The sequence below is a fragment of the Cervus canadensis genome, chromosome 13, assembly GCF_019320065.1.
Source record: "Cervus canadensis isolate Bull #8, Minnesota chromosome 13, ASM1932006v1, whole genome shotgun sequence".
Taxonomy (NCBI): Eukaryota; Metazoa; Chordata; class Mammalia; order Artiodactyla; family Cervidae; genus Cervus; species Cervus canadensis.
In genome coordinates, this window is record NC_057398.1 from 15,330,184 (window position 1) to 15,354,985 (window position 24,802).

The window sequence follows — 24,802 nt, forward strand, 5'->3', positions numbered from 1 at the left end:
ATCTAATCTTCAATAAATAGACATAGGTAATTATATTATTGATAACAAATATATAAATATCATTTCTAATTGCCAAGTTAAAAATGCTCCAGATTCAGACATCTATATGCCAGGCAGATATAACTTCCATAAGCACAAGAAGAATGTACATCTGCCTTGAAATGTCTCTTAGGAAAGCTCGTAGCTCTAGTTAGGAGATGTACTTGGTTCTGGGTAGGTGAAGAAGCATGCGTGCATGCTAAATCGCTTCAGTCATGTCCAACTCTTGCAACCCTATGGACCATAGCCTGCCAGGGTCCTCTGCCCATGGAATTCTCCATGGAAGAATACTGGAGTGGGTTGCTGTGCCCTCCTCCAGGGGATCTTCCCAACCCAGGGGTCAAACCTGCGTCCTCTTACGTCTCCTGCATTGGCAGGGGGGTTCTTTACCTGGGCACCACCTGGGAAGTTCAGGTGAAGAAGGTAAGTGGTAAATATTAGCTTGATAAGTTGCCAATATTGTGTACTTTTTTAAACCTAGAGATGTAGCCAGGTAGTTGGTCAAGCAGAAGTATTCATTGATATAGGCATTATTCAAATAGTAACTTTAGACACAGGGCTTTTATAAATCACAAGGAAAAAAAAATAGGATATGTTTAACGAGATTCCTTTAATCATTAAAAAGTCAGTTCCACAGCTGATATTCTGACCCTGAACTTTCTGATTCAAATCACTGGCCATGGTGTGAATGTTCCATACGTGAATATGATGCACAGAGACGAAGTTCATATATACTGATCATCAGACCAGAAAACATAGAAAGAGGCAATGTTTTGTTTTCTATTCAATACATAGCAAAGATAAAACTTGCATTAACTGATGAGTACTCTGAATCAAAGAGCTTTTTTTTCCTTTTAATCAAAGGTTTTAATATAACAGGACCAATCCATTCCATTACCAAGGACCTCAGAAAACATCTGCGTATCAAATGAGGAAGCATGCTTATGGAGTTTACAGGATCTACATAACATTGTGCAACCACCTTCAGAGCTTAGGTTGTAAAGTCAGGAAGACCTGACTTTGAATCTGAAGTCTATCTCTGGCAAATTACAGCCCTTCTCTAAACCTCAGTTTCCTCATTGGCAAAATACTTTGTTTTGCAGTCCACTTCACCTTCCCTGATGAGAAACTTTCAAGGAAATCCCCTCTTCTACAGCAGGGGTCAGAAAATGTTTTCTGTACAGGACGAGATATTAAGTATTTTAGGCTTTGCAGGCCATGTGGTAACTGTTGCAACGATTCAACTCTGCCTTGAAAGCATGAAAGCAACCATAAATAAGAGGGAAATGAATGGGCTGTGTTCCAATACAACTTTATTGTGTGTGTGTGCTCAGTCACTCAGTTGTGTCTGACTCTTTTGTGACCCCATGGATTGTAGCCTGCCAGGCCCCTCTGTCCATGGGATTTCCCTGGCAAGAATATGAGAGTGGGTTGCCATTTCCTCCTCCAGGAGATCTTCACAACCCAGGGATCGAACCCACATCTCCTGTGTCTCCTGCATTGGCAGGAGGATTCTTTACCACTTAGCCACCGGGGAAGCCCTTATAACTTTATCAATGGATACTAAAATTTCAATTTCAAATAACTATCCCATGACACAATAGTCCTCTTCCGTTGTTTCTTTTTCAACCATTTAAGTATGTGAAAACAGCTGGTAGGCTGGATAAGGCCTGTGAACTCTAATCCTTTGAACTATAGGGTAAAGCTACATATCTTTGATGGGTCAACATTCAAGGCACAGCAGTTAGTGTACTCTCCAAGCTCATCAACCTCTGTTTTGAAACCTGTCCACTCATGAACCAGACACACCAGTGTTCTAACCATTCTTCCAAACATCAAGTTTGTCAGGCCACCCGACCTTTGCTCACATTCTTCTGTCTGGAATGTTCTTCTCCAGTTCTCCTGGAGAAATCTTTTCTTTCCTCCACAGCCTAGCCCAGAAGTTAATGCCTTTATGAGCTCTTCCCCATTTCCCCCATCCTTGGCCAAGTGGGTCCTGCAGCACTTCAATTACCCATTGCAGTATTTCAATTCTTCATGAGTCTGTTTCTCCTGCCCCCTTGAACGCTCCCTCAAAGCTAGTACCAATTACCAATAGTGACTAATAGTGATGGCAATGATGCTGTCTCAAAGAAGATTACATTTAATCCTCTCAAACAGACATCTTACAGATAAGCATCCTGAAGATCGGGAAGAATCAGTGACTTGTTCAAGGTGACAAAGATAAATGAATGGTACAGTACAAGAATCTGAAAGCACATTTTCTGATGCTGGCAGTTCAGTTTTTTCTGCTACACCATTATCCTTTGAAAACCTTGTTGCTGCTTGCTAAAGAGCTGTTGAATAAATGGCCAAGTGAGTAACCAGATGCGGTATTCCTCTGACCAGCACTGCAGCTCCACCCCTAAGGACAATGTGTCTGCCTACCTCTCCTCCTCTGTTAGGAGCTGCTGCCTCTGGAACCACTGGATGAACTTCGGGTCTGGGCTCATGCAATAGCTGTTGCAGGCAGACTGTAAGAGCTTGATCTGGGCAATCACTTCAAATTCCTAAAGCAGAAAGTAAAAGTGAAGTCGCTCAGTCGTGTCAGACTCTTTGTGATCCTGTGGACTGTAGCCCACCATTCTTCTCTGTCCATGAGATTTTCCAGGCAAGAATACTGGGGTGGGTTGCCATTTCCTTCTCCAGGGGATCGTCCCGACCCAAGGATCAAACCCAGGTCTCCTGCATTGCAGGCAGACTCTTTACCGTCTGAGCCACCAGGGAATCCCTCAGAGCACCAAAGAGTGAACTAAAAAGCCAACGAAATATACATCTTCTCTACATGAAAACATACTGCAGTAGGATAAACAATGGACAAAGTCATCGAGGAAGCTTATAAAGAACTGCCTGCCTTAGAAATAAAACAGGTGAATAACTCACACATTTGAATTCTGACTCACTGGCTTTTGTCTATGCTTTGTACTCTTCCTTTTTGAAAAAGCCTTTTACATGAATAAAACAAGTTCCCAAGGTGACCCATACCAGGTATGACCTGAAATCATAGTGACTTCCTATTTCTCTTTTCCATTTCCATTCTTGGGACAGAAAACTTATTTTTTAAGGCTGAATCTTTCTAAAATGTATTTTTAAATTCTACTTTCTAAAATATAAAAGAAAAAAATTACTCTGAGTCAGGAAGCTCCCAAGTTCTCCATTCCCATCTTCTTCAACCCTTATGCCCTCAATAAGTAAGTTTTGGTAGGGCTGAATATCTAAACAGGCCAGAACCTCATAAACTTCAATGTTTAGATTTCCTGAATCCTTGGGGTTTTACTACTCTAGTAAATCATTTAACTCAGTCTTTTAAAGCTCATAAAAGAAGCAAGTATACAGTTATGTCCAAAATTATTTATCCTTCTTTAGATGTTTCAATAAAGATTTTTTTTAAAGTCAGCAATGAGTATATGCTTTAACTTTAGGTTTTATACTCAAACTTTTCAAAAGTTTAACATGTTAGTCTTAAAATGAAAGAGATTCCCCTCTAGGGTTATTCTGAAGAGAAAGGACAAAGATGGGTAACTGTGGAGGCAGTAACTGAATTGGTTTTGATGGTCACAAGACAGAAGCAGTTCAACAACTGGCAGATTCCACAGGTGTCAACTTCCCATGCAGTGACCCCCACCTTGGCCTCAGCATCCACAAGGAGCATTCATCATCATATGCTACCAGGGACAGAAGACATACATTTGTCTCAGGTGGTGTTTATCTCTTGTTACTTATGAGTTCAGCCTGCTTAGCTCCCGAAACTTTGGTTTTAACTGCAATGTCATTTCTTCCTGGAAGTTTCTCCGACCCCACAGTCTGGGGACAAATGCCCCTCTTACATGGTCCTCTAATACCCACTACTTCTGCTCATGAGCCCTTATCAGGCTGCATGATAACTGCCTGTTTGCCTACCTACCTCCCTTACTGTAACTTCATGAGGGCAGGGAGCTCTGGGCTTTTTCTGATGCAATCCCTAAACCTATCCCACTTTCCCATCCAGTGTTAGGTCTGCAAGAAACGCTTGTGGGATGAAAGAATGAGTGAATAAGTAAAGAACAATGAGTGTTCCATGGGATGATGTTATTATTTTGCTCACTCATCTTCCTTGGGACTGTTTAAATATACCATTTTAACACTAAAACCATAGCAAATTTCCAAAGCTCTGTTTTCTCTCTCTTTGTACAGAACTATTCTACTTTCCACAGAAAAATTCAAATTGATATTGAACGCCCCTTCCTATGCTGATAGGAAAGGAAAAGAATAATTATCCAAATGCAACAATGAAAACCATTTCCTTTCCTCTAATAGGCCTACCAGAGTTAACCATCTTTAGTAACCCTTCTATATCATATACTCTTATGAAACACTTTCTTCTTAATGAGATAAGTCTGTTATTGCTGAGGCTGATTGTAAAGATGATGATGGTGAGGGGGTAAAGGAAGAAATGTGTGTTCAGGAGAAACAGGACAGGATTTGAACCCTGGGTGTGCCACCAGGTGACTCTGGTCAAGTTACTTCATCAGAGTCCTGGTTTCTTCACCCTTGAACTGAGAATGATAAAACCTACCTCACAAGGGCTCTTGGGCAATAAGGCATAAGAGCATGCCAAGTACAATGATATATGATAAATTTTCAATACGTGTTATTTTTTTTCTGCCTCAACAACAAACTTAAGTCTCCACTTCTCCATTTTTTTTTCATGCCCCGATGAAGTAAAATGGAAAACCACAGCCAAGACTCCTACTTACCCTTCTCCTCTTCTCAAAGTTTATCAGTCCACCCTGAAAGAAATTTTTTGAAAAGAATGACAAACCAAGCTACTTTGAAACATAGCTCTCTTTGTTCTAGATTTTTGTTAAAGTAGATCAAAGGGACAATAAAGTCACAATTATTCATGACAGTAATTATGGCTACTTTGGAAGAAGAGACGCATCATTTGCTTAAAGAAAAACATTTCTTTATCATAGGACAAGATATAGGCTGACAGCCTTCTCTTACAATGCCTGAAACAAACTAAAATGTAATGACAAAAGAGTAACAACACAGGATCCAAATATACTTGCAGAGCCAGTAAAGACAAAAGCTTGGGTAAATGTTCCATTACACTTTTTTTTTTCTTGGCCAAAAGCAACAAAAATAGATGGTCATTGACTCATACTAGAAACCAAAGTGTCAATGTTTTATCAAAAAGGAACTCACTTCTACATAACCTCATCACCGAAGCTAAGTTTCAGTTCTCCAGCCCCCCAGCTCCTCTTCTCATAGGCTGAATTTAACTTTTAAAGCATTGGTCACTACCCCCAAATTCCCCTAACTCTGATAGTGTTTCCTGAGATAAGCTGAGGCAGAGGACGTGAATAAATGTGGAACACTGCTCTCTGAGTGAGCATGTCCACATTTATAACGAACTTGGAGGTGGGAATTTGCAAGATAACTGCTACTCCTAACTATGATAGAGTAAAACGCCGGCTGACTGAAAGTGATAACCAGGAATGTGAGATAAAGAAATATACGAGAAATCCTTAAGTTTCATTTCACATATCAAATCTCTTCTCCATGCAATATTCTATTACTGTTACTAAGGAGTAGCTGGTTTTTCTAGGCTTCATTTCCCGTTTTGAGAAAAAGAGAGAGAGGGAAGGTAATAATATGAAACAAAAAAGGATACATGGAAACCCATGAATTTGACTGACTTCCTATCCCAGCAGGTAGAACGTGAGGGCATATTATTCCCTCAGCTCCACCTGCCAAAGTCCTACCCAACACTGGGCAGGATTTGACTTTTAACTTTTAAAATCATTGGAGCGACCAATGATCAAAAAGTTAAATTCAGCCCACTGAGACTAGAAGCTGGCAGGGCTGGAGAATTGAAACTTAACTCTGTTAATGATGTTACATAGAAGTGACTTCCCTTTTGATAAAACACTGACAATGCTCCAACCCACTCCTTCATAATGCCAAGCCACGACCTCTGTGCCTAAGGAATCAGTCGAGGCTTCCCCTCTTCTCCCACTTCATTTCTGTTTGAGTTCTTACTATTTCCATCCATCACTGCCTGCTTTGACATACACCTTCCACGAGATTGTGAGGCACTGCTGGAGTCACTCAGCTTTGTGTAACTTGTGGCATCTAGCACAACGCCATGTTCATGAAAAGCCCTCAGTTGGGTGTGTGTGTGTGTGTGTGTGTGTGTGTGTGTGTGTGTGTGTGTGTGTGTGTGTGTGTGTGTGTGTGTGTGTGCACTCAGTCGCTCAGTCACGTCTGACTCTTTACTACCCCATGGACCATAGCCCGCCAGGTGTGTGTGTGTGTGTGCACTCAGTCGCTCAGTCACGTCTGACTCTTCATTACCCCATGGACCATAGCCCGCCAGGGGTGTGTGTGTGTGTGTGTGTGTGTGTGTGTGTGTGTGTGTGTGTAGTGGTGTGTGTGGAGACAATATAATGTGGTTGTGTGTGTGTGTGTGTGTGTGTGTGTGTGCACTCAGTCGCTCAGTCACGTCTGACTCTTTATTACCCCATGGACCATAGCCCGCCAGGGGTGTGTGTGTGTGTGTGTGTGTGTGTGTGTGTGTGTGTGTGTGTGTGTGTGTGTGTGTGTGCACTCAGTCGCTCAGTCACGTCTGACTCTTTATTACCCCATGGACCATAGCCCGCCAGGGGTGTGTGTGTGTGTGTGTGTGTGTGTGTGTGTGTGCACTCAGTCGCTCAGTCACGTCTGACTCTTTATTACCCCATGGACCATAGCCCGCCAGGGGGTGTGTGTGTGTGTGTGTGTGTGTGTGTGTGTGTGTGTGTGTGTGTGTGTGTGTGTGGTGTGTGTGGTGTTGGTGTGTGCCCCCCCACCCTTTTCAAATTCGCTCAGTCACGTCTGACTCTTTATTTACCCATGACCCATAGCCCGCCAACCCGCCAGGGGTGTGTGTGTTGTGTGTGTGTGTGTGTGTGTTGTTGTGTGTGTGCTGTTGTGTGTGGTGTGTGTGTGTGTGTGTGTGTGTGTGGTGTTGTGCACTCAGTCGCCTCAGTCACGTCTGACTTCTTTATACCCCATGGACCAAGCCCGCCAGGGGTGTGTTGTGTGGCTGTGCACTCAGTCGCTCAGTCACGTCTGACTCTTTATTACCCCATGGACCATAGCCCGCCAGGGGTGTGTGTGTGTGTGTGTGTGTGTGTGTGTGTGTGCACTCAGTCGCTCAGTCACGTCTGACTCTTTATTACCCCATGGACCATAGCCCGCCAGGGGGTGTGTGTGTGTGTGTGTGTGTGTGTGTGTGTGTGTGTGTGTGTGTGTGTGTGTGTGTGTGCACTCAGTCGCTCAGTCACGTCTGACTCTTTATTACCCCATGGACCATAGCCCGCCAGGGGTGTGTGTGTGTGTGTGTGTGTGTGTGTGTGTGCGCGCTCAGTCACGTCTGACTCTTTACTACCCCATGGACCATAGCCCGCCAGGTGTGTGTGTGTGTGTGTGTGTGTGTGTGCGCACTCAGTCGCTCAGTCACGTCTGACTCTTTACTACCCCATGGACCATAGCCTGCCAGGCTCCTCTGTCCATGGGGTTTTCCCAGCAAGAATATTGGATTGGGTTGGCATTCCCTTCTGCAGGACATCTTCCCGACCCAGGGATTGAACCCACATCCTCTGCATTGCAGGCAGATTCTTTACCCCCTGCTCCAGCTGGGAAGCCCCACTTGATGTGAACAAGAGTGTCAGCTGGGAAGCCCCACCTGATGTGAACAAGAGTGTCAGCTGGGAAGCCCCACTTGATGTGAACAAGAGCGTATTTCTCTCTTGGGCAACCAGTGAGAAGGCCACAGATGCAGCTGCCCCACCGGCCCGGAACTCACCTCGATGTAGTCCTGGAGGGCGGTGTCGAGCATGGTTAGGTCAGTCAGGAAGGTGCCCAAGTAGGGCACAGTGCCCTGCATCACACCCTGAAGAGCAAGCACAGCAAAACCGTCTCTGCGTTACTGCAAGTCTGGTCCACACCGGCCCCAAGGGCCCTGTGTCTGCGGCAGTCTGCAGGGTGCCCATCTGCAGATGGAGGCAGCACTCTCTGAACGGCCAGGGGAGCCTTGACAGCATTTGGAGAGTACTTAAGGACCATTCAAGGCCTCTCTTAAGGCCACTAGTGCTAACCTCTATGAATGAAAAATTTAAAATTCCTTTATGAATTGACTGGGAACTCCATCACCAAGGTAACTTGGTGACTTTCAAAATCATGAAAACCAAGCCTCGAAGGCAGGAGATGGTTCAGGTGGATTGAGGTTTGCACATCGCCGACACAAGGTCGGAGGGAGCTCTGCTCTTGCTCACAGCGTGTGGACACCCCCGGGGGTTCAGAACAGCCCTGGGAAGGACGGCCTCCCCAGGCCGAGGCGTGGCCGTGGCCCACGGGGGGAGTGTGCCCGCAGGAGGCTGGGGCGTTACTGCAAAGTGGCTTGGTGACTCGGTTCTGAAGAGAACAGGAGGGAAAGGGGAAAACAGTACCTTTAAACTAGAAAGCTTGCCAAACGCTACCTTAACCAGGTGATGAAGGCCAAAATCACCAGTGACATCAATGTCACACTGATGCCATTCATTCCTTAACATGATGAGAAGACACTTCACATCTGTGATACTCCTCTCCAGACCCTTAACCTCAGTCTAATCACCAGGAAAACAACAGACACCCCTGGCCGCAGGACATTCTAAGGACACTAGGACAGTCTTTCTAAAGACTGTGAGGTAATGACCAACGAGAAAGACTCAGAAGCTGTCACAGAGCAGAGGGGACTAGGGTGACAACTAAATGCAGTGGGGCGCCCTGGGTTAGATCCTGGAACAGAAAGATGATGCTGGTGGGAAACTGGTCAAGTCTGGCTTTCACAGTCAGAATGGCTGCTACCCAAAAGTCTACAAGCAATAAATGCTGGAGAGGGTGGGGAGAAAAGGGAACCCTCTTACACTATTGGTGGGAATGCAAACTAGTACAGCCACGATGGAGAATAGCGTGGAGATTCCTTAAAAACTGGAAGTAGAACTGCCATATGACCTAGCAATCCCACTCCCTGGCATACACACCGAGGAAAACAGAACTGAAAGAGACATGTGTTCCCCAATGTTCATCACAGTGCTGTTTATAATTACCAGGACATTGAAGCAACCTAGATGCCCATCAGCAGACGAATAGAGTCCATTATACAGAGTGTAGTAAGCCAGAAAGAAAAACACCAATACAGTATACTAACGCATATATATGGAATTTAGAAAGATGGTAACGATAACCCTATATGCAAGACAGAAAAAGAGTCGCAGATATATAGAACAGACTTTTGGACTCTGTGGGAGAAGGCGAGGGTGGGATGATCTGAGAGAAGAGCACTGAAACATGTATATTATCAATTGTGAAACAGATCTCCAGTCCAGGTTTGATGCATGAGACAAGTGCTCAGGGCTGGTGCACTAGGATGACCCAGAGGGATGGGATGGGGAGGGAGGTGGGAGGGGGGATCGGGATGGGGAACACATGTAAATCCATGGCTGATTCATATCAATGTATGGCAAAAACCACCACAATATTGTAAAGTAATTAGCCTCCAACTAATAAAAAAAAAGTCTGGCTTTCAGTGAGCACCAGGATGCCCATGTCGACATCCTAGTATTGCCAGGTGGTTACAGATGTTAACTGGGGTGGTAGTGGAAGGGTGAGGGGTTTGGAGAAACTCTATGTATTATCTGGAACTTCTCTCTAAATTCTAAAATTAAAAGTTTATTTAAATTTGCGGTGATGTGGATGAACCTAGAGTCTGTCATACGAGTGAAGTTAAGTCAGAAGGCGAAAAACAAGTATCATATATTAACTCACATGTATGAAATCTAGAAAAATGGTACTGATGAACCCTATTTGCAGGGCAGGAAGAGAGACTTAGACGTAGAGAACGGAGTTGTGGACACAGCAGGGAAGAAGAGGGTGGGACAAACCGAGACAGTAGCATTGACATACACACAGTACCACGTGTGAGACAGATGGCTATGGGGACGCTGCTGTTAACAGGGAGCCCAGCTGGGAAGCTCTAAAGGGGTGGGATGGGGGGTGGGAGGGAGCTCAAGAGGGAGGAGATATAAGTGTACACATAGCTGATTCATGGTGTGGTACAGCAGAAACTAACACAGTATTGTAAAACAATTATCCTCCAACCAAAAAAAAAAAAAAATTTTCCCTCGAAAATAAAGGTAGAAGCAATTCCACTGCAGGTATATGAAAGTGTGGAAGTGTGAGTCACTCAGTTGTGTCCGACTCTTTGTGACCCCATGGACTGTAGCCCGTCAGGCTCTTCTGTCCGTGGAATTCTCCAGGCAAGAATACTGGAGTGAGTAGCCATTCCCTTCTCCAGGTATATGCGTACTATATTAATTTCACCAAATTTCCTTGGAAATCATTCCTATACTCCATAAGGCCACCAAGGCACTATTTTGAAGAGAAAATAAAAAGGGGCTTCCATGGACACACCTTGTCCTAAAGTCCATTAAGGCACTTACAGAAATTCTAGCAAGAACACAAAGTCTCCGCCAGGGTGAAACCAGGCGGCCTGATGTGCACGTGGCTGGCTGTTTCCTCGGTCAGAGCTGCTTCGCTAGGTTCACACCAAGGCAGGTTTTGTCCTTCAAGAACTCACTGTCAGCTGCAGTTTGTCCTTCCCATTATGTGTACAAGGTCTCATCCTAAACCAAAATAATCTCTCTCTTAACAGCTATTTTTAACTTGTCTTTGAACCATCAAAATAGTTTGAAGTGCTGTGAATGTTTTACAGGCTTTATATTACAGAAGAGGCCCATCACTCAAAAACAACATTTCTGATTTATGACCAGCCTTCCGAAGAAGGAGAAAAATCTTCTTCAAGTAGGGACAAAACTATTTAGAGTTGTCAGTCTCCAGTCTGCTCTCTCTGGTTTTCACCTTCTCTGCTCAAAGTTAGGAGAGTTTTAAAAATAGAGCCAGTGATGTCAATAGTTATCTTTTATTCTTAAGGAAGGAGATATGATGCACCTTTGAATACTGAAAAACTAGAAAGCTTTGGTTAGTACCTGGCATCAGTGAGGAGATCCAGAAAATGACTAGAGGGTTTGGAACAAAGGAAAAGATCTCTGAGTACAAGGACCAAGTCCTGGGAGCTGACACTCTTTCCCCAACAACCAGGTCCTGGGGCTACTGTGTGTTCAAAGTTGGGACTTTGAAAACAGTTGAGACTTCCCTGGGGGTCCAGTGGTTAAGACTCTCTGTTTCCAATGCAGGGGCCACAGGTTCAATCCCTGGTCAGGGAACTAAGATCCCCGCATGCTGTGTAGCATGGCCAAAAAAAAGCTGATTACAGTAGGCACTGCAGGAGGTCTCAGTTCACAGAAGCTCCTAAGTACAGGAGTGGATAAAATAAGACAGCAAAGGGGACAGAAGCCTACCTGCCACAGACTTGCCATCACTTTCAGGAAAAAAAAAAAAAGTTCCAAAACACAAACGTGATCTGGGACTCTTGGTCCAAACTATTTCCTGCGGGGTCAAGTGGGAGTGAAAACGGCTTGCCTTGAGACCTCCCAGGGCTGCTGAGGACAGATGAGGTAAAGAGCACGAGAACTTTTTTGAGAGCAGGGGCACCCTGCAGACGGAAGGTTCTGCTGCCAAGCGGGAGCCCCGCCACCCCCACGGGGCGGCTCCCTGGTTGGCCCTCGGGGAGACCCAGGGCTTTCCGTACCATGTCCTTCTGGAGCTGAAGCCGCCTCTGGGTCCGCTTCTGGTTTTCTTTCACGCTGCTGTCCAGGTTTGCAAATTTTGAGGTCCCTTCCTAAGAAACAGACACACACAAGAGAGGAGAGAGATGGAAGAAGATGCTGGAAAGAAGGGAAGGGGCACCTAGTTTCTGGGGCAGAGCCTCCACACAATTAGTGGACATCGTGTGAAATGAAGAGGCCTCCAGCAGGCGCTGGACTGCCTTATGCAAACACCTGGCTGACCTGCGGCAAGTGGTCTGTTCTTGAGAGGGCCTGGTCATGTCTTATCCTGTTTCCCCCTATTTTGTAAGAAGAGCCCCCAATCAATTTTATAAAATCAATCATTAATATAAGGCAGGGAATTCCCAGAAATGGAGACAATTTTTACATGTCCCAAATTTCACTGCAAGTAATCACATGTCTGGAAACAAACATCTCTTCCTCTGTACTTTTTGTGATTTCTTGAAGTTGGTCTGAAAGGCATGTGCCAGCATCCTGGGAAAGAAAAGAGACTATTTCTGTGGTATTTCTTAGCTAAATGAAACTTTTGTACCGGAAGTTTTCTGAGGAAGTCCCGTGCTGATCTATGAAAGCCAGACCCTCATATGTTTTTTTCCCCTTCTCTCCCTCAACCCTTCCTTCCAAGTTGCCTCTTAGGTTTGGAACGCCTACAAAATCAATTCCTTCCTCCTGGCGCCTGGGGACAGATGGCGACCCTTTCTCTCCTCCCATCTGCTGTAACAACAAACTCTTCCACATAATGACTAATCTCCAGTTTGCTGACTGAACATAAAGTGCTTTGGGTTTTGTGGGTTTTGGGGTCTTGTTAAGTTCTCATTTTCCAGGAACTGCATGAATGGAAGGCAGATTTCACAATTCAGGAGCGCCTAACTCCACACTGGTTTCCCTTCGTCAGTTTTCCCTGGGTTTATCATATAACCAGAGCATGTGACCTTTCACTACTGTCCGACTACAAGGGGACCTTTTCCAGTGACCTGGCCTTTCCAGTAACAGAGAGGCATCCGTATCCTATATCATTCACCAGCCTTTACCTGGGTCCAGGTACATCCCTAGGGACAAAATCCATAGTGACTCTTTACTGACTGTCAGTCTCCCTATTACAAATGACAAATAGAAGAGGTATCGTTTAACGATCTCCTGTTTATAGTTTTTGCTGGGGGATGAATGAAAGTGTCCTAAAATGTGCCACTTCCTCTGCTGGGTGATTGTGAGTCCTCTCAAATCCTTGAGAATCTGCTTGGAGTGAGAAATCAATTCTTCCTGACTCGAATGCAAATATCCATTTCTTTCCAGGGAGTAGGCCCTCCTGGTTCCCTTTCACTTTCTTAATCACTGACAGACATGTAATGTATGGACATTACCGCAGATGCATTAAAATTCTTGAGAAAGATTTCTGAAAAGTTAAGAGACCCCTGAGAATCACAGAAGTAGGAGGGAGCTTAAAAGAGCACTGAGGACAACCTCCTTGTGGGGAGGAGAAAGATCTGGGACTGGGAGCTGGAAGATTTGCTGATTTCCTGACTTCAGGAGAGTGAGGCTCCACTCCTGGCTAGGTAACTATAAAAAGACTGATGACTGACGCCAGCTACCCCGGATGAGGTGTCAACAGAAATCCACTCTGTGTCACATCCACCATGTCAGTGTTCTGCCTCGGCCCTAATCCTTTGTCCTGCAAGGCTCACAACACCAATCCCTTGAAACTTCTCGAGATTCTTCACGGGCACTGTGACTGCATCGCTCTGGGTCTCTCCTCTGCCTCCTTTTCCTGCTTCTACTCTCTTGATGACTCTTCTTCTTTCCGACAAAGTCATCTTGTTTTTTGCTCTACTCAGGTATCTGGAAATACCATCCTGTCCCATGATCCCCATTATCACCATGCTTCGAAGAATTCCAAATCTTGCCCTCCATCAACCTTCCATTCTCCTCTTGTATCTTCCCCCCTCTGTCCTTCTCTCTCTCTGGTGCAAATTTCTCTCCTGAGTCTCACTGCCTATCACCATCTTTGGCAGAAGACAGCGGCCCTCATCCATCCTGTTCCTAAGCCTCAAGGGGCCTCTTTGACCGGGTGCTACATAGGCAGGGGACTCCTCTCCATCAGTTCAGTTCAGTCACTCAGTCGTGTCTGACTCTTTGCGACCCCATGAACCGCAGCACGCCAGGCCTCCCTGTCCATCACCAACTCCTGGAATTTATCCAAACACATGTCCATTGAGTCAGTGATGCCATCTAACCATCTCATCCTCTGTCGTCCCCTTCTCCTCCTGCCTTCATCTTTCCCACCATCAGGGTCTTTTCAAATGAGTCAGCTCTTCACATCAGGTGGCCAAAGTATTGGAGTTTCAGCTTCAACATCAGTCCTTCTAATGAACACTTAGGACTGATCTCCTTTAGGATAGACTGGCTGGATCTCCTTGCTGTCCAAGGGACTCTCAAGACTCTTCTCCAACACCACAGTTCAAAAGCATCAATTCTTTGGCACTCAGCTTTCTGTATGGTCCAACTCTCACATCCATACATGACTACTGGATAAACCATAGCCTTGACTAGATGGACCCTTGTTGGCAAAGTAATGTCTCTGCCTTTTAATATGCTGTCTAGGTTGGTCATAACTTTCCTTCCAAGAAGAAAGCGTCTTTCAATTTCATGGCTGCAGTCACCATCTGCAGTGATTGTGGAGCCCCCCAAAAATAAAGTCAGCCACTGTTTCCACTGTTTCCCCATCTATTTGCAATGAAGTGATTGGACCAGATGCCATGATCTTAGTTTTCTGAATGTTGAGCTTTAAGTCAACTTTTTCACTCTCCTCTTTCACTTTCATCAAGAGGCTCTTTAGTTCTTCTTCACTTTCTGCCATAAGGGTGGTATCATCTGCATATCTGAGGTTATTGATATTTCTCCCAGCAATCTTGATTCCAGCCTGTGGTTCATCCAGCCTAGCATTTCTCATGATGTACTCTGCATATAAGTTAAATAAGCAGGGTGACAATATACAGCCTTGACGTACTCCTTTCCCGATTTGGAACCAGTCTGTTTTTCCATGTCTAGTTCTAACTGTTGCTTCCTGACCTGCATACAGATTTCTCAAGAGGCAGGTCAGGTGGTCTGGTATTCCCATCTCTTTCAGAATTTTCCACAGTTTATTGTGATCCACACAGTCAAAGGCTTTGGTATAGTCAATAAAGCAGAAATTTGAACATCTAGAAGTTCATGGTTCACATATTGCTGAAGTCTGGCTTGGAGAATTTTGAGCATTACTTTACTAGCATGTGAGATGAGTGCAATTGTGTGGTAGTTTGAACATTCTTTGTCATTGCCTTTCTTTGGGATTGGAATGAAAACTGACCTTTTCCAGTCCTGTGGCCACTGCTGAGTTTTCCAAATTTGCTGGCATATTGAGCGCAGCACTTTCACAGCATCATCTTTTAGGATTTGAAATAGTAGTTCAACTGGAATTCCATCACCTCCACTAGCTTTGTTCGTAGTGATGCTTCCTAAGGCCCACTTGACTTAATATTCCAGGATGTCTGGCTCTAGGTGAGTGATCACACATCATGATTATCTGGGTCATGAAGATCTTTTTTGTACAATTCTTCTGTGTATTCTTGCCACCTCTTCTTAATATCTTCTGTTTCTGTTAGGTCCATACCATTTCTGTCCTTTACTGAGCCCATCTTGGCATGAAATGTTCCCTTGGTATTTCTAATTTTCTTGAAGAGATCTCTAGTCTTTCCCATTCTATTATTTTCCTCTATTTTTTTGCACTGATCACTGAGGAAGGCTTTCTTATCTCTCCTTGCTATTCTTTGAAACTCTGCATTCAAATGGGTATATCGCTCCTTTTCTCCTTTGCTTTTCACTTCTCTTCTTTTCACAGCTATTTGTAAGGCCTCCTCATACAGCCATTTTGCTTTTTTGCATGTCTTTTTCTTGGGGATGGTCTTGGTCCCTGTCTCCTGTATAATGTCACAAACTTCTGTCCATAGTTCATCAGGCACTCTATCAGATCTAGTCCCTTAAATCTATTTGTCACTTTCACTGCCAGTTAAATGACAGTTCAGCAGTTAACAGTAATTATATGCAACAGGCCTTCCCAGCCCTATAGTCTTCTACCTCAGCCCTGACCTCAGTCATTAAACAGACATCTCTACCAGAGCCAAATGCTCGGGCCTAGCATTTGTTTCAAAAAATTCAACCAAGGAGAGTTCTTATTAAGAGTCCCAAGAACGAAGAAGATTTGGTAGTGTTCTGCTTTCCTGTCATACTGAAACATGTGGACTCCATAGATAAGCTGCTTAGAATGATCCAAGATTCAGAAATTGTAAGAGTAACAGGTTGAAAACAATCTCTGAGTAAAATAAAAACATTTGCCTCCAACAATTAAAAGGAAAACCATAGATTTTTGCTAATTATGATATTGTCTCAGCCATAGTACTATAGAAATAGCACCTTACATCTGCCCAGAAGCAGAAGAAAGGTCATTCAAGACTAAGATTCAGTCCAATCAAATCAGTTTATGTCCAGCATATTAAAAACAGAGGCCAGGCATGGTTCTTCTGAAAACCTAAGTACCTTGATTTCATTTTAATACAACTGTGCTGAGAATTAACATCCAGAATGACATGCTGCATATGAAGAATAATAAACAAAGATGACTGGAAAGGGACCCACATAGACATATGACCTGCGCAAAACATTCCACTATCATTAATGATAATGCACAGACCACATGAATTCATAGCCAAGTTTTTCATTTCTTTGGGATTCCAGCCATATACAAGAAATTTGACTTCGAGCACCGAGGTAAACTTGTACATTTCAGAAAGGTTTATGGGACCTTTAGTGTCTAGATGTAGCTCTGCTTCTAGGGTTTCAGCCAGAAGAGGGCCACCGGGCAATGAGCTGCACCGTATTCAATTTATCTACTTTGGAAAGATGACTCAGAGCTATTGGGATTTGACTCTGTGGCTCCACCAAGTCTAGCTTTGTATTACTGACAGGGAGACGACTAAGCCATCTCCTTCCAGCCAGATGAGTTTCCATTTAAAGCCTGCAAATCCAGGGGGATGTGAAGCAGGGAGGAGCATGACCTCAGCAAACCAGGCATGGTCTAGCATCATCAGGTGGGCCGAATCCAGAGACAGCAGCCACCCTGCCCTGCACACACTGTCTATGCCAAGCAGAGCTAACAGTGAGCAAGTGGTTAAAGTCATGTGAATGAGAAGGCCCATCAGGGCGTCCAGTCCAACATCGTTTCTGAACACTTGTGACATGCCCAGTGTGTTAGGCATTAGAGATAACAGTGGAGAAGCCCCTGCCTGCAAGAGCTCACATGCCTGCAGGGAGACAGGTGACATTCACAGGCAAGTCTAACGAGGCACGTGATGAGAGCTAGGACAAGAGGAATGACGGGCTTCTGGAGCGCACAGGAAGGGGCCTAATCAGACCTGAGTGTGTCAAGGAAGGATTTGAGCAGAAATGTAGTCTTCACGGAGACATGGAGGAAGAACAGGACTTAGGAGAAGGACAGAGAGGGAGATCATAACAAATGCCTCTATAGGAACGACTAACCTGACAGTTATCACTGAGGCCTTTTCTAAGTAAACCTACCCCCACTAGACTCATTCCTACGCCAAGTGTCTATGCTAAGCTTACATCTATAGCTTATACTTTTCATTTGTCATGCATACTTTTGGTTTCACTTTTGGTAGATGGTTTGCCAAATGCTAAAAATGACTGACAGCTGCACACTGCTTTCAAATATGTGATTTCAGTCAATCTTCAAAACAATTCTATGAGATCAGTAGTAGACTAAATAGTACTATTGTTGCCTTCAATTCACAGAAAAGGAGACGAAGGATAAGAATCCTCTAATTGCCCAGTTCATGGCAAAAGGGTAACATATTGTTTTGTTTTTTTAATAACTGCCCACTTAACCACCCTCCCCCATGAGACCGTAGTCTCCTTAAAATCAGAGATTGCTTTGGGCACATGGTGAATGCCCAATCAATATTAAATGAATGACTTCCCTTCTCTCTGAAGTTTCACCTGACCTACCCTGCCTCCTACTCACAAGTGGTCAAAAGAAATAGTTTTATGCCTAAGTGATGAAAGCAGCAGCTTTAGGGTCTCACCAGGCTGGATTCACATTCTAGCTCCACTACCTCCAGGGGTGGAACTTCAGGGGTATCCTTACATCTCTGAGCCTTGGCTAGCTGCAAAATGAGGAGGATGGAATCTATAGAAAGGCTGTGAAGATACTATCTGCTCCCCTCTGATGACTGCTCACAACCTATCATTCATACCTTTCTTTGACTACTCATTCTTGTTCAGTGTCTACACCTACCCACCAGAAGGTGAGTTCCTGAAAACAGTCTGTGTTAAGTCTTCTTCATACTCCCAGGGGCCAGTCAAATGCTTTATAAACACTAGGCACTCATCAAACATCTAGAGAAAGAAAATGAGCTGAGCTGCAGCTTTACCTAGCCTGCTCTTCAGCAGCCAGCACTCATCTGGTGTTCAATAAATACTGCTGACAGACAGGTTGCGCAATTTAGTGCAAATAAAGGATGTGGAATTGCAGGCTTGGCCCCTGCCCTTTGAGAAGATGTTTTGCTGAGAAGGATATTCCAGGCCCTCTCCCCCACCTAACTGCCAGCACTCGGTGTTTGCAGGACGGCTTGTTCAGGGGCTACAGGCAGCAATGCCAAGTTTCACAATCTCGTTGCATCCCAGTGAAGCCAAGGAGCAGGACTTTGAATTTTCTCAGTCCCAGGTTTCTTTGATTTGGCATAAAAACCCAAAGTCCTGCGTTCCAGTCCCTTTAGGCTCTCTCAAGGGACTGCAGGCAGCCAAAGGGCCCTCAAACATCTCTTCTTCCCTTGAGCAAAGTCCAGAGCAGAGTGCAACCCCACATCCTCACCTTCATCAGCAGCTCCCGGCTGGTCAGGTGGTTATTATGGTCTGAGAAGATATCTGAAAGCTCTTCAAACATCAGCATTCGGTCCCTAGAAAAGGGATGGAGAAAATATTAACAAATGAAGATTAGCAAAAGCTCAACACCTTTGGATTGTCTTTCCTGAGGACCTCTGGCTACACAGGAGGTGTTAAGTCGTACAACTGGGACAAGTTCTCTTCAGCAAGTTTAAAAAAAAAGTCCTCTTATCAACACACCCACAGCCCCACAGGACCTGAGAACTCTTGGCCAGTCTCCTCATTTGAGAGATGAAGATGTCAGGGTCAGGGATTTGCCCAAGCTTCTGCTGCTAACTGCTGAGAGCTGCAGTATAGAACCCTGGTTTCCTGACTCACAGGCCAGTGCTCCTACTCTCAGAGTCAGAGTGGATGGTGCAATCAGGATGGGCACTGGAGTCAGAGGGGCTGGGTTCTGATCCCAACTCTGAGAGGGGCTGGGTTCTGATCCCAACTCTGCCACTCATGCCTTAAGTGATCTGAGACAAGCTGCTCAACTTCCCCGGGCTTCAGTTTTCTTATCTGCACAGTGGAAATGCTGACAGCCCCCGTGCATGATCACACATGTAAAGCACCTACCCTTTCCCAGCCCCTCCCTAATACAGCATGTCTCCACAGGCCTCTAGCTTTTCTCTCCACCCCTCCAGGGTTCCGGAATGGATGATTCTGAAGGTAATAATTCTAAAGAATTAACAGAGGCAACGTCATTATACACTCAACACTTTCATTATCATGAGAAAGCCATTATTAAGAATTTATGTGAACAGACTAGTGGACACAGCTGGGTAAAGAGAAGGTAGAACAAATTGATAAAGTAGCACTGACATATACACACTATAAACAGTACTATAAACATGTATAAAACAGTACTCGTGGAAAGCTGCTGTATAATGCAGGGAGCCCAGCCTGGTGCTCGGTGATGCCCTAGAGGGGCAGGAAGGGACAAGGAGGCCCAAGAAGCAGGGGATATATATACATACACACATACATGTGTGGGTATATATATATATATATATGATTGATTCATGTTGCTATACAGCAGAAACCAATATAACATTGTAAAGCAATTATCCTCCAATTAAAAAAAAAAGGAATTTATGTGTTTTACAACAAGTGTAATATTACTCTTAGAATAAAGAAAACCATTTTCTTTGGCATTTTCTTAAGGCATAAACCATAAAAGCTATTAATATTTTGGAAAAAAAGTCATTAAGAACTTAATTACACGTGTGCTGAAATAAAGAGAAGTAAATAGATGTCTTCTCTGTCCACTGAAAGCTATTAACGGAAAGGGCTACTGGAAAAGTAATAACCGAATAAAACATCTTAACCCTGTTCCTTTAATTTCGCCATAGAAACTATATAAAGCTGATATGAAAGTGACTTCTCTCAGGAACGGTGGTACTTCTGCAGCATTCCTGCTAAAACATGAGCCCACCAACCAATGAAGAAACAAACCAGATGCCCGTATTGTACAGAATGGGGCTTTGAGCTTTGTTCTGCGGTATTTCTCAAATACAGAAACCAGCTGGAAGGATGGACCTTCTCTGATAATAACCAAGGAGATTAAGAAACAAGTCCCGTCATTTTTTATCTTGTGTTTTAGCCTCAAATGTGCTGTGGAAGAAACCTGTGGCTGGATAAGTGACTTCCACAGTATTCTACTTATCAACCACCAAGGAAAGATAGATTACCTTTCACTGCCTAAAAGAGAAGGCTACAAGCGGGACAAGGCTGCATTTTAGCCCCAGACCATCCCTTTGTTTCTGATACCACAAGTGGGGAGCAGTGACGAGGGGAACGGGAAGGTTGGGGTGCTGAGGATGGGGACTCTGTATGCATCTGATTTTCTCATCATATTTCACCTGGGCCTACCATCTGTTGATTTCATATGGTCCGTATCTTTCATAAGACTCTTTTGCAGAGGATTCCAATCAACTCATCTATCACACACAGTGTCGCCTTGATCATTCAAACTAATGAAAGGGAGAAGAACCCAAGAGAAGAGTGGTAATCGAGAAAATTGCACTGGACTTTGAAAAGTCCCATCTCCACTTTTTCTCCTGATAGATAACAGAGCATGTGAGTGCTGGAGATCAAGTGGCAGGGTGTCTGTATCTCTGCAGCACCAGGCTTTAAGATCACCCGCTTCTAAGAGTTATGTAACAAGTAATGTGACTTCCCCTAAGCTGCCTTTCCTCTGATGGAGGATGTGAGCTTATCAGTAGCTTGAATACTCTGGCACTCCTTTTTCAGCATAAAACTATGAAACTCTGGTTTACCAATCTGGGTCAGTCCCTTAAGGCTTAGGGGTTCCCCGGAGGCTCAGACGGTAAAGAATCTGCCGTCAATGCAGGAGACCTGGGTTCAATCCCTGGGTCAGGAAGACCCCTAGAGAAGGAAATGGCTTCCCACTCCAGTATTCTTGCCTGGGAAATCCCAAGGGCAGAAGAGCCTGGTGGGCTACAGTCCATGGGGTCACATAGAGTCGGACATGACTGATCAACTAACACTTAAGGCTTAATCGACTCTGAGTGAGCTGATGAAATTGAGTACCGAGACCTTCTGCTCTAAGGACAGAATCTACTAAACCCACAAGGCAGGCCTGCCTGGGAGCCAGCTGGCCTCTCTCCCGTCTGGAACTGACTCTGCCACATACAGTATAGACTGTGCTGCATACAGTACAGGCATTTTTGCAGTTTATAAACAATTTAGGCATTTTTGCCTGTTATGGAATGACTTTGCAATTAGTACAAATGGAGGGAGAAAGTAACTAGCCTGGTCTGTAGTCATGACACACTCCCCAGCCTCTCAATCTGTACTCACAGGGGGACCAGAACTGCCTCCTTACTCCCCTTCCCACCTTCGCAAAAGGTAGAGTCCAGTGAAGCTCTGGACAAGGGACAAGAGCGACAGTGAAACGATGAGGACATTCGATTGTTCACCCTTCCAAAGGTTACAGCAAGAAACATGAAGAAAAATCCAATACAGAATGTGGGAGGTTAATCATTTTCAGTCAGGTTCCTAGGAAGGAATACTTGGGGGGTTTTTAACAACACTAAGATAGCTTGTCATAGGCGGAAGCAGAAACTAACTAAATGGATTCATGTTGAACAGCAAGAACTAATGTCCTCTGTGCACACATTATCCCTCACAGCTTGGAACGGCTTAGGGCTTTGAAGGAATGTGGCTGAACAAATAACTGGAAGTACTGGCAAGCTGCTGTAACTTCACTTCTCCGCGAGCTGATCCTTCCAAGCCCAGATGACACGCACATCCTTAAAATCACCCCCAAAGCCAACCGTCTGGGCTTTGGCACCCTTCGAGGGTGAGGTTGATTTCTGCAGCAGCCCTGCCTCAAAACTCATTAATGATGATGTGTAAAACGCACCCTGCCTGGAATACACAGAGGCTTTCAATGATGTTTCTCTTGTTATGTAACATGTACTTTGAAGGTAGAGGGACCCACACCACTGATGCAGCAGCTAATCAGCCCAGCCAAACAAAGTAGAGCAGACACTTGGGAACTTACTTTGGGACCGCAGCCCAAGTCTTTTTTAAACGATAGATGGAATTGGACTGCAGCGCTGAAACGATGGCCCTCAAGGAGGAGAAATTCTTCAGGATTCTACATTCCTGTATGGAGAGTGATTAAAACATACAAGGCATTTAAATATCAATAATATAGTGAGTTGGTGGTTTCCTGTTTCAGAAGCATCACAGCTGCTATGAATTCTTACCACTAAATAGGCAGCTGAATAAACACTGAACATCAAAAAGTGATTCCTTACACTCCCACCCCAGTCACCGAAACGCTTTATAGATTTTGGCACCGAATGCTTGTTTTTCTCCCTTTAATATATTTTTTTGCGTTGTTGTTACAGTTTTATAGTTTCCAGCTTTCCCAGTAAAAACACGAATGGCGGTGAGCCTACAGAGCTGTGCTAGAGAAAGCAACCTTTCTTCTGCTGAAAGCATACAGATGCCCTAAAAATACACATGAAAGATGACCGTAACCTTTAGACCCACAAAGCGAACCGGGTCGCAGCCGCTTCAAGGTCAGATGCTATCACACGTCTCAGGACCAACCCTTGTCTGGAAAGGGGTATACAACTTGGCAGTAAAAACTCACCACAAGTTGACCTTTGGCTCTTATGTCCTTAGCCAAGAGGGAATATTTTTATACACATTCATTTGAGTTCCAACTGGCTTGTACCTCAATCATAAACATTCAGAAACACCTTGGTACTTACAATGTTTCCAAAATAACTTGGGCTTTTAAAAGAAAATTCATTTTGGCAGCGTTTTAGAACAAAATAGAAAGGGAACAGGAAACATTCTGGATGTCATTTTCTGGGGAAGGAGAAAGCCTCCCAGAGCCTGAAACTTAAGCTACCATTCAGAGGCTGTAGCATCAGCAGGCAGCGACCTTGGAGTCAAAATCCTGCTGAATGAATGGCAGGCACAGCAAAACAGTCAGGAAGAGGGTCCCCTTCACAGCCAGGATGGGGAAGGCGGAAGCCCAGGGCGGGAGCGAATGTGCCGTGTGTCCAAGGAGGTGCTTCATCTGCAGGCATGTGGGAGTGTAAAACATCCGCTGTTGACGACTGAGTACGCCGTGTGAGCATGGGCTTGGCTTCATGTGGAACATCTGAGGCAAGAGGTCCCAGAGTGGCTGGGCATAAATGCATACTGCTTAAAAGAACATTTCACGAAGTCACGCTAGTCCTGACTGTGAAGGGAAAATGGCATTCTTTAACTTAGCACGCCCACATCTGGCTGCTTAAAATTACTATGCCAAGCCTGGGTGGGAGGGGAGCTTGGGGGAAAATGGATACACGTATATGTATGGCTGAGTCCCTTTGCTGTCCACCTGAAACTATCACATTGTTAATTGGGTGTACCCCAATACAAAATAAAAAGCTTTTTTTCAAAAAAAAAAAGATAAGAACTAAAAAAAATTACTATGCCAAACCAACAACCCCCCTCCCCAAGATTTTCTTAGAGTAAATGCCAAAGCTCTTTACAAAAGTCATGCCCACTCTTTTGAAATGCCTCAATGCTTTCTTTTTATTTAAAAAGAGAGTGAGTAAAAGAGAGAGAGCAAGAGCGCTGAATTACAGTCTGGAAACCAAGCCCATGAGAGCATGGTTCAACAAAGGTTCAGAATCCAAAAGTTATGTTCTAAAAATCAGGAAACTTGCAATAAATAAAAGAACTCGGGCCCAGCTATTTCATGCAAATTGTAATAAACATATGGAACACATTATTCAGAAAGAGGCTTAAGCTAAGGGTTTAAAGGAATACAAGAGGCATCTGGCCCCATTGCTAAAAAAGGAGTGATCTTTGAGGAGATTTGATGCAAAAATGTAGCAGTAAGGCCAGTCCAACAAAACAGTCATATTAGGTCAGAAATATTTTCTGCATGTAAAATTATCATTTTTCAAACATCCTCTCAATAGAAAATGACTATGATTAATTCAGGAAAAGTAAAATAAATCTTGACTGGAAAACACCTATGAGTCTTATTATTTTATTAAGTCACCTACACAATTTCAAGAGACACAGTTTCATGCATCACAAAGAGTTAAAGACCGCCGGCTTTTAAGCACATGCTATGGCATTTGGAATATACCTGAAATTATACAATTTGTACTTCTTACTATCACATAAATGCACAATTGGTATTTAATTTGGACCAAAGTCACTGTTTGAGCCACCCTGTCATGTATACAAATACTATATGCTTACCATAGATTTTCTAAGCAGTTGAATACTTTAAAAGTAGATAGACTATTTTCTTTTGGCATTTGTGGCCAAAAAATATATTTTTTCCTATCAGTCTAAGAAGATAAATTTCATGTTCTATCATACTCTATCAGGACTTCCTCTGTGGCTCTTACTTGCTGATAAATAAGCTCAATTCAGAATAAGAGAAGTCTAAGTCATGTAAAACTATGTTTCTTCCATATAGTATTTTCCCATATACTAAAAAGTCTGTAGTA

General features: G+C 44.1%; 1 protein-coding gene across 5 annotated transcripts in view; it reads right to left on the bottom strand.

Annotated features, from left to right (window-relative positions):
- RGL1 (ral guanine nucleotide dissociation stimulator like 1) overlaps positions 1-24,802 on the bottom strand; it is a 166,990-nt gene that overhangs the window by 19,475 nt on the left and 122,713 nt on the right. For all 5 annotated transcript variants that reach the window (XM_043484577.1, XM_043484581.1, XM_043484578.1 and 2 more), the window contains 6 exons: positions 22,330-22,433; positions 18,748-18,832; positions 11,792-11,881; positions 7,910-7,996; positions 4,815-4,847; positions 2,467-2,588 (listed from right to left, as the gene is read on the bottom strand). In XM_043484577.1, the coding sequence (XP_043340512.1) occupies positions 2,467-2,588; positions 4,815-4,847; positions 7,910-7,996; positions 11,792-11,881; positions 18,748-18,832; positions 22,330-22,433 (521 nt within the window). The remainder of the gene's footprint in view (positions 1-2,466; positions 2,589-4,814; positions 4,848-7,909; positions 7,997-11,791; positions 11,882-18,747; positions 18,833-22,329; positions 22,434-24,802) is intronic.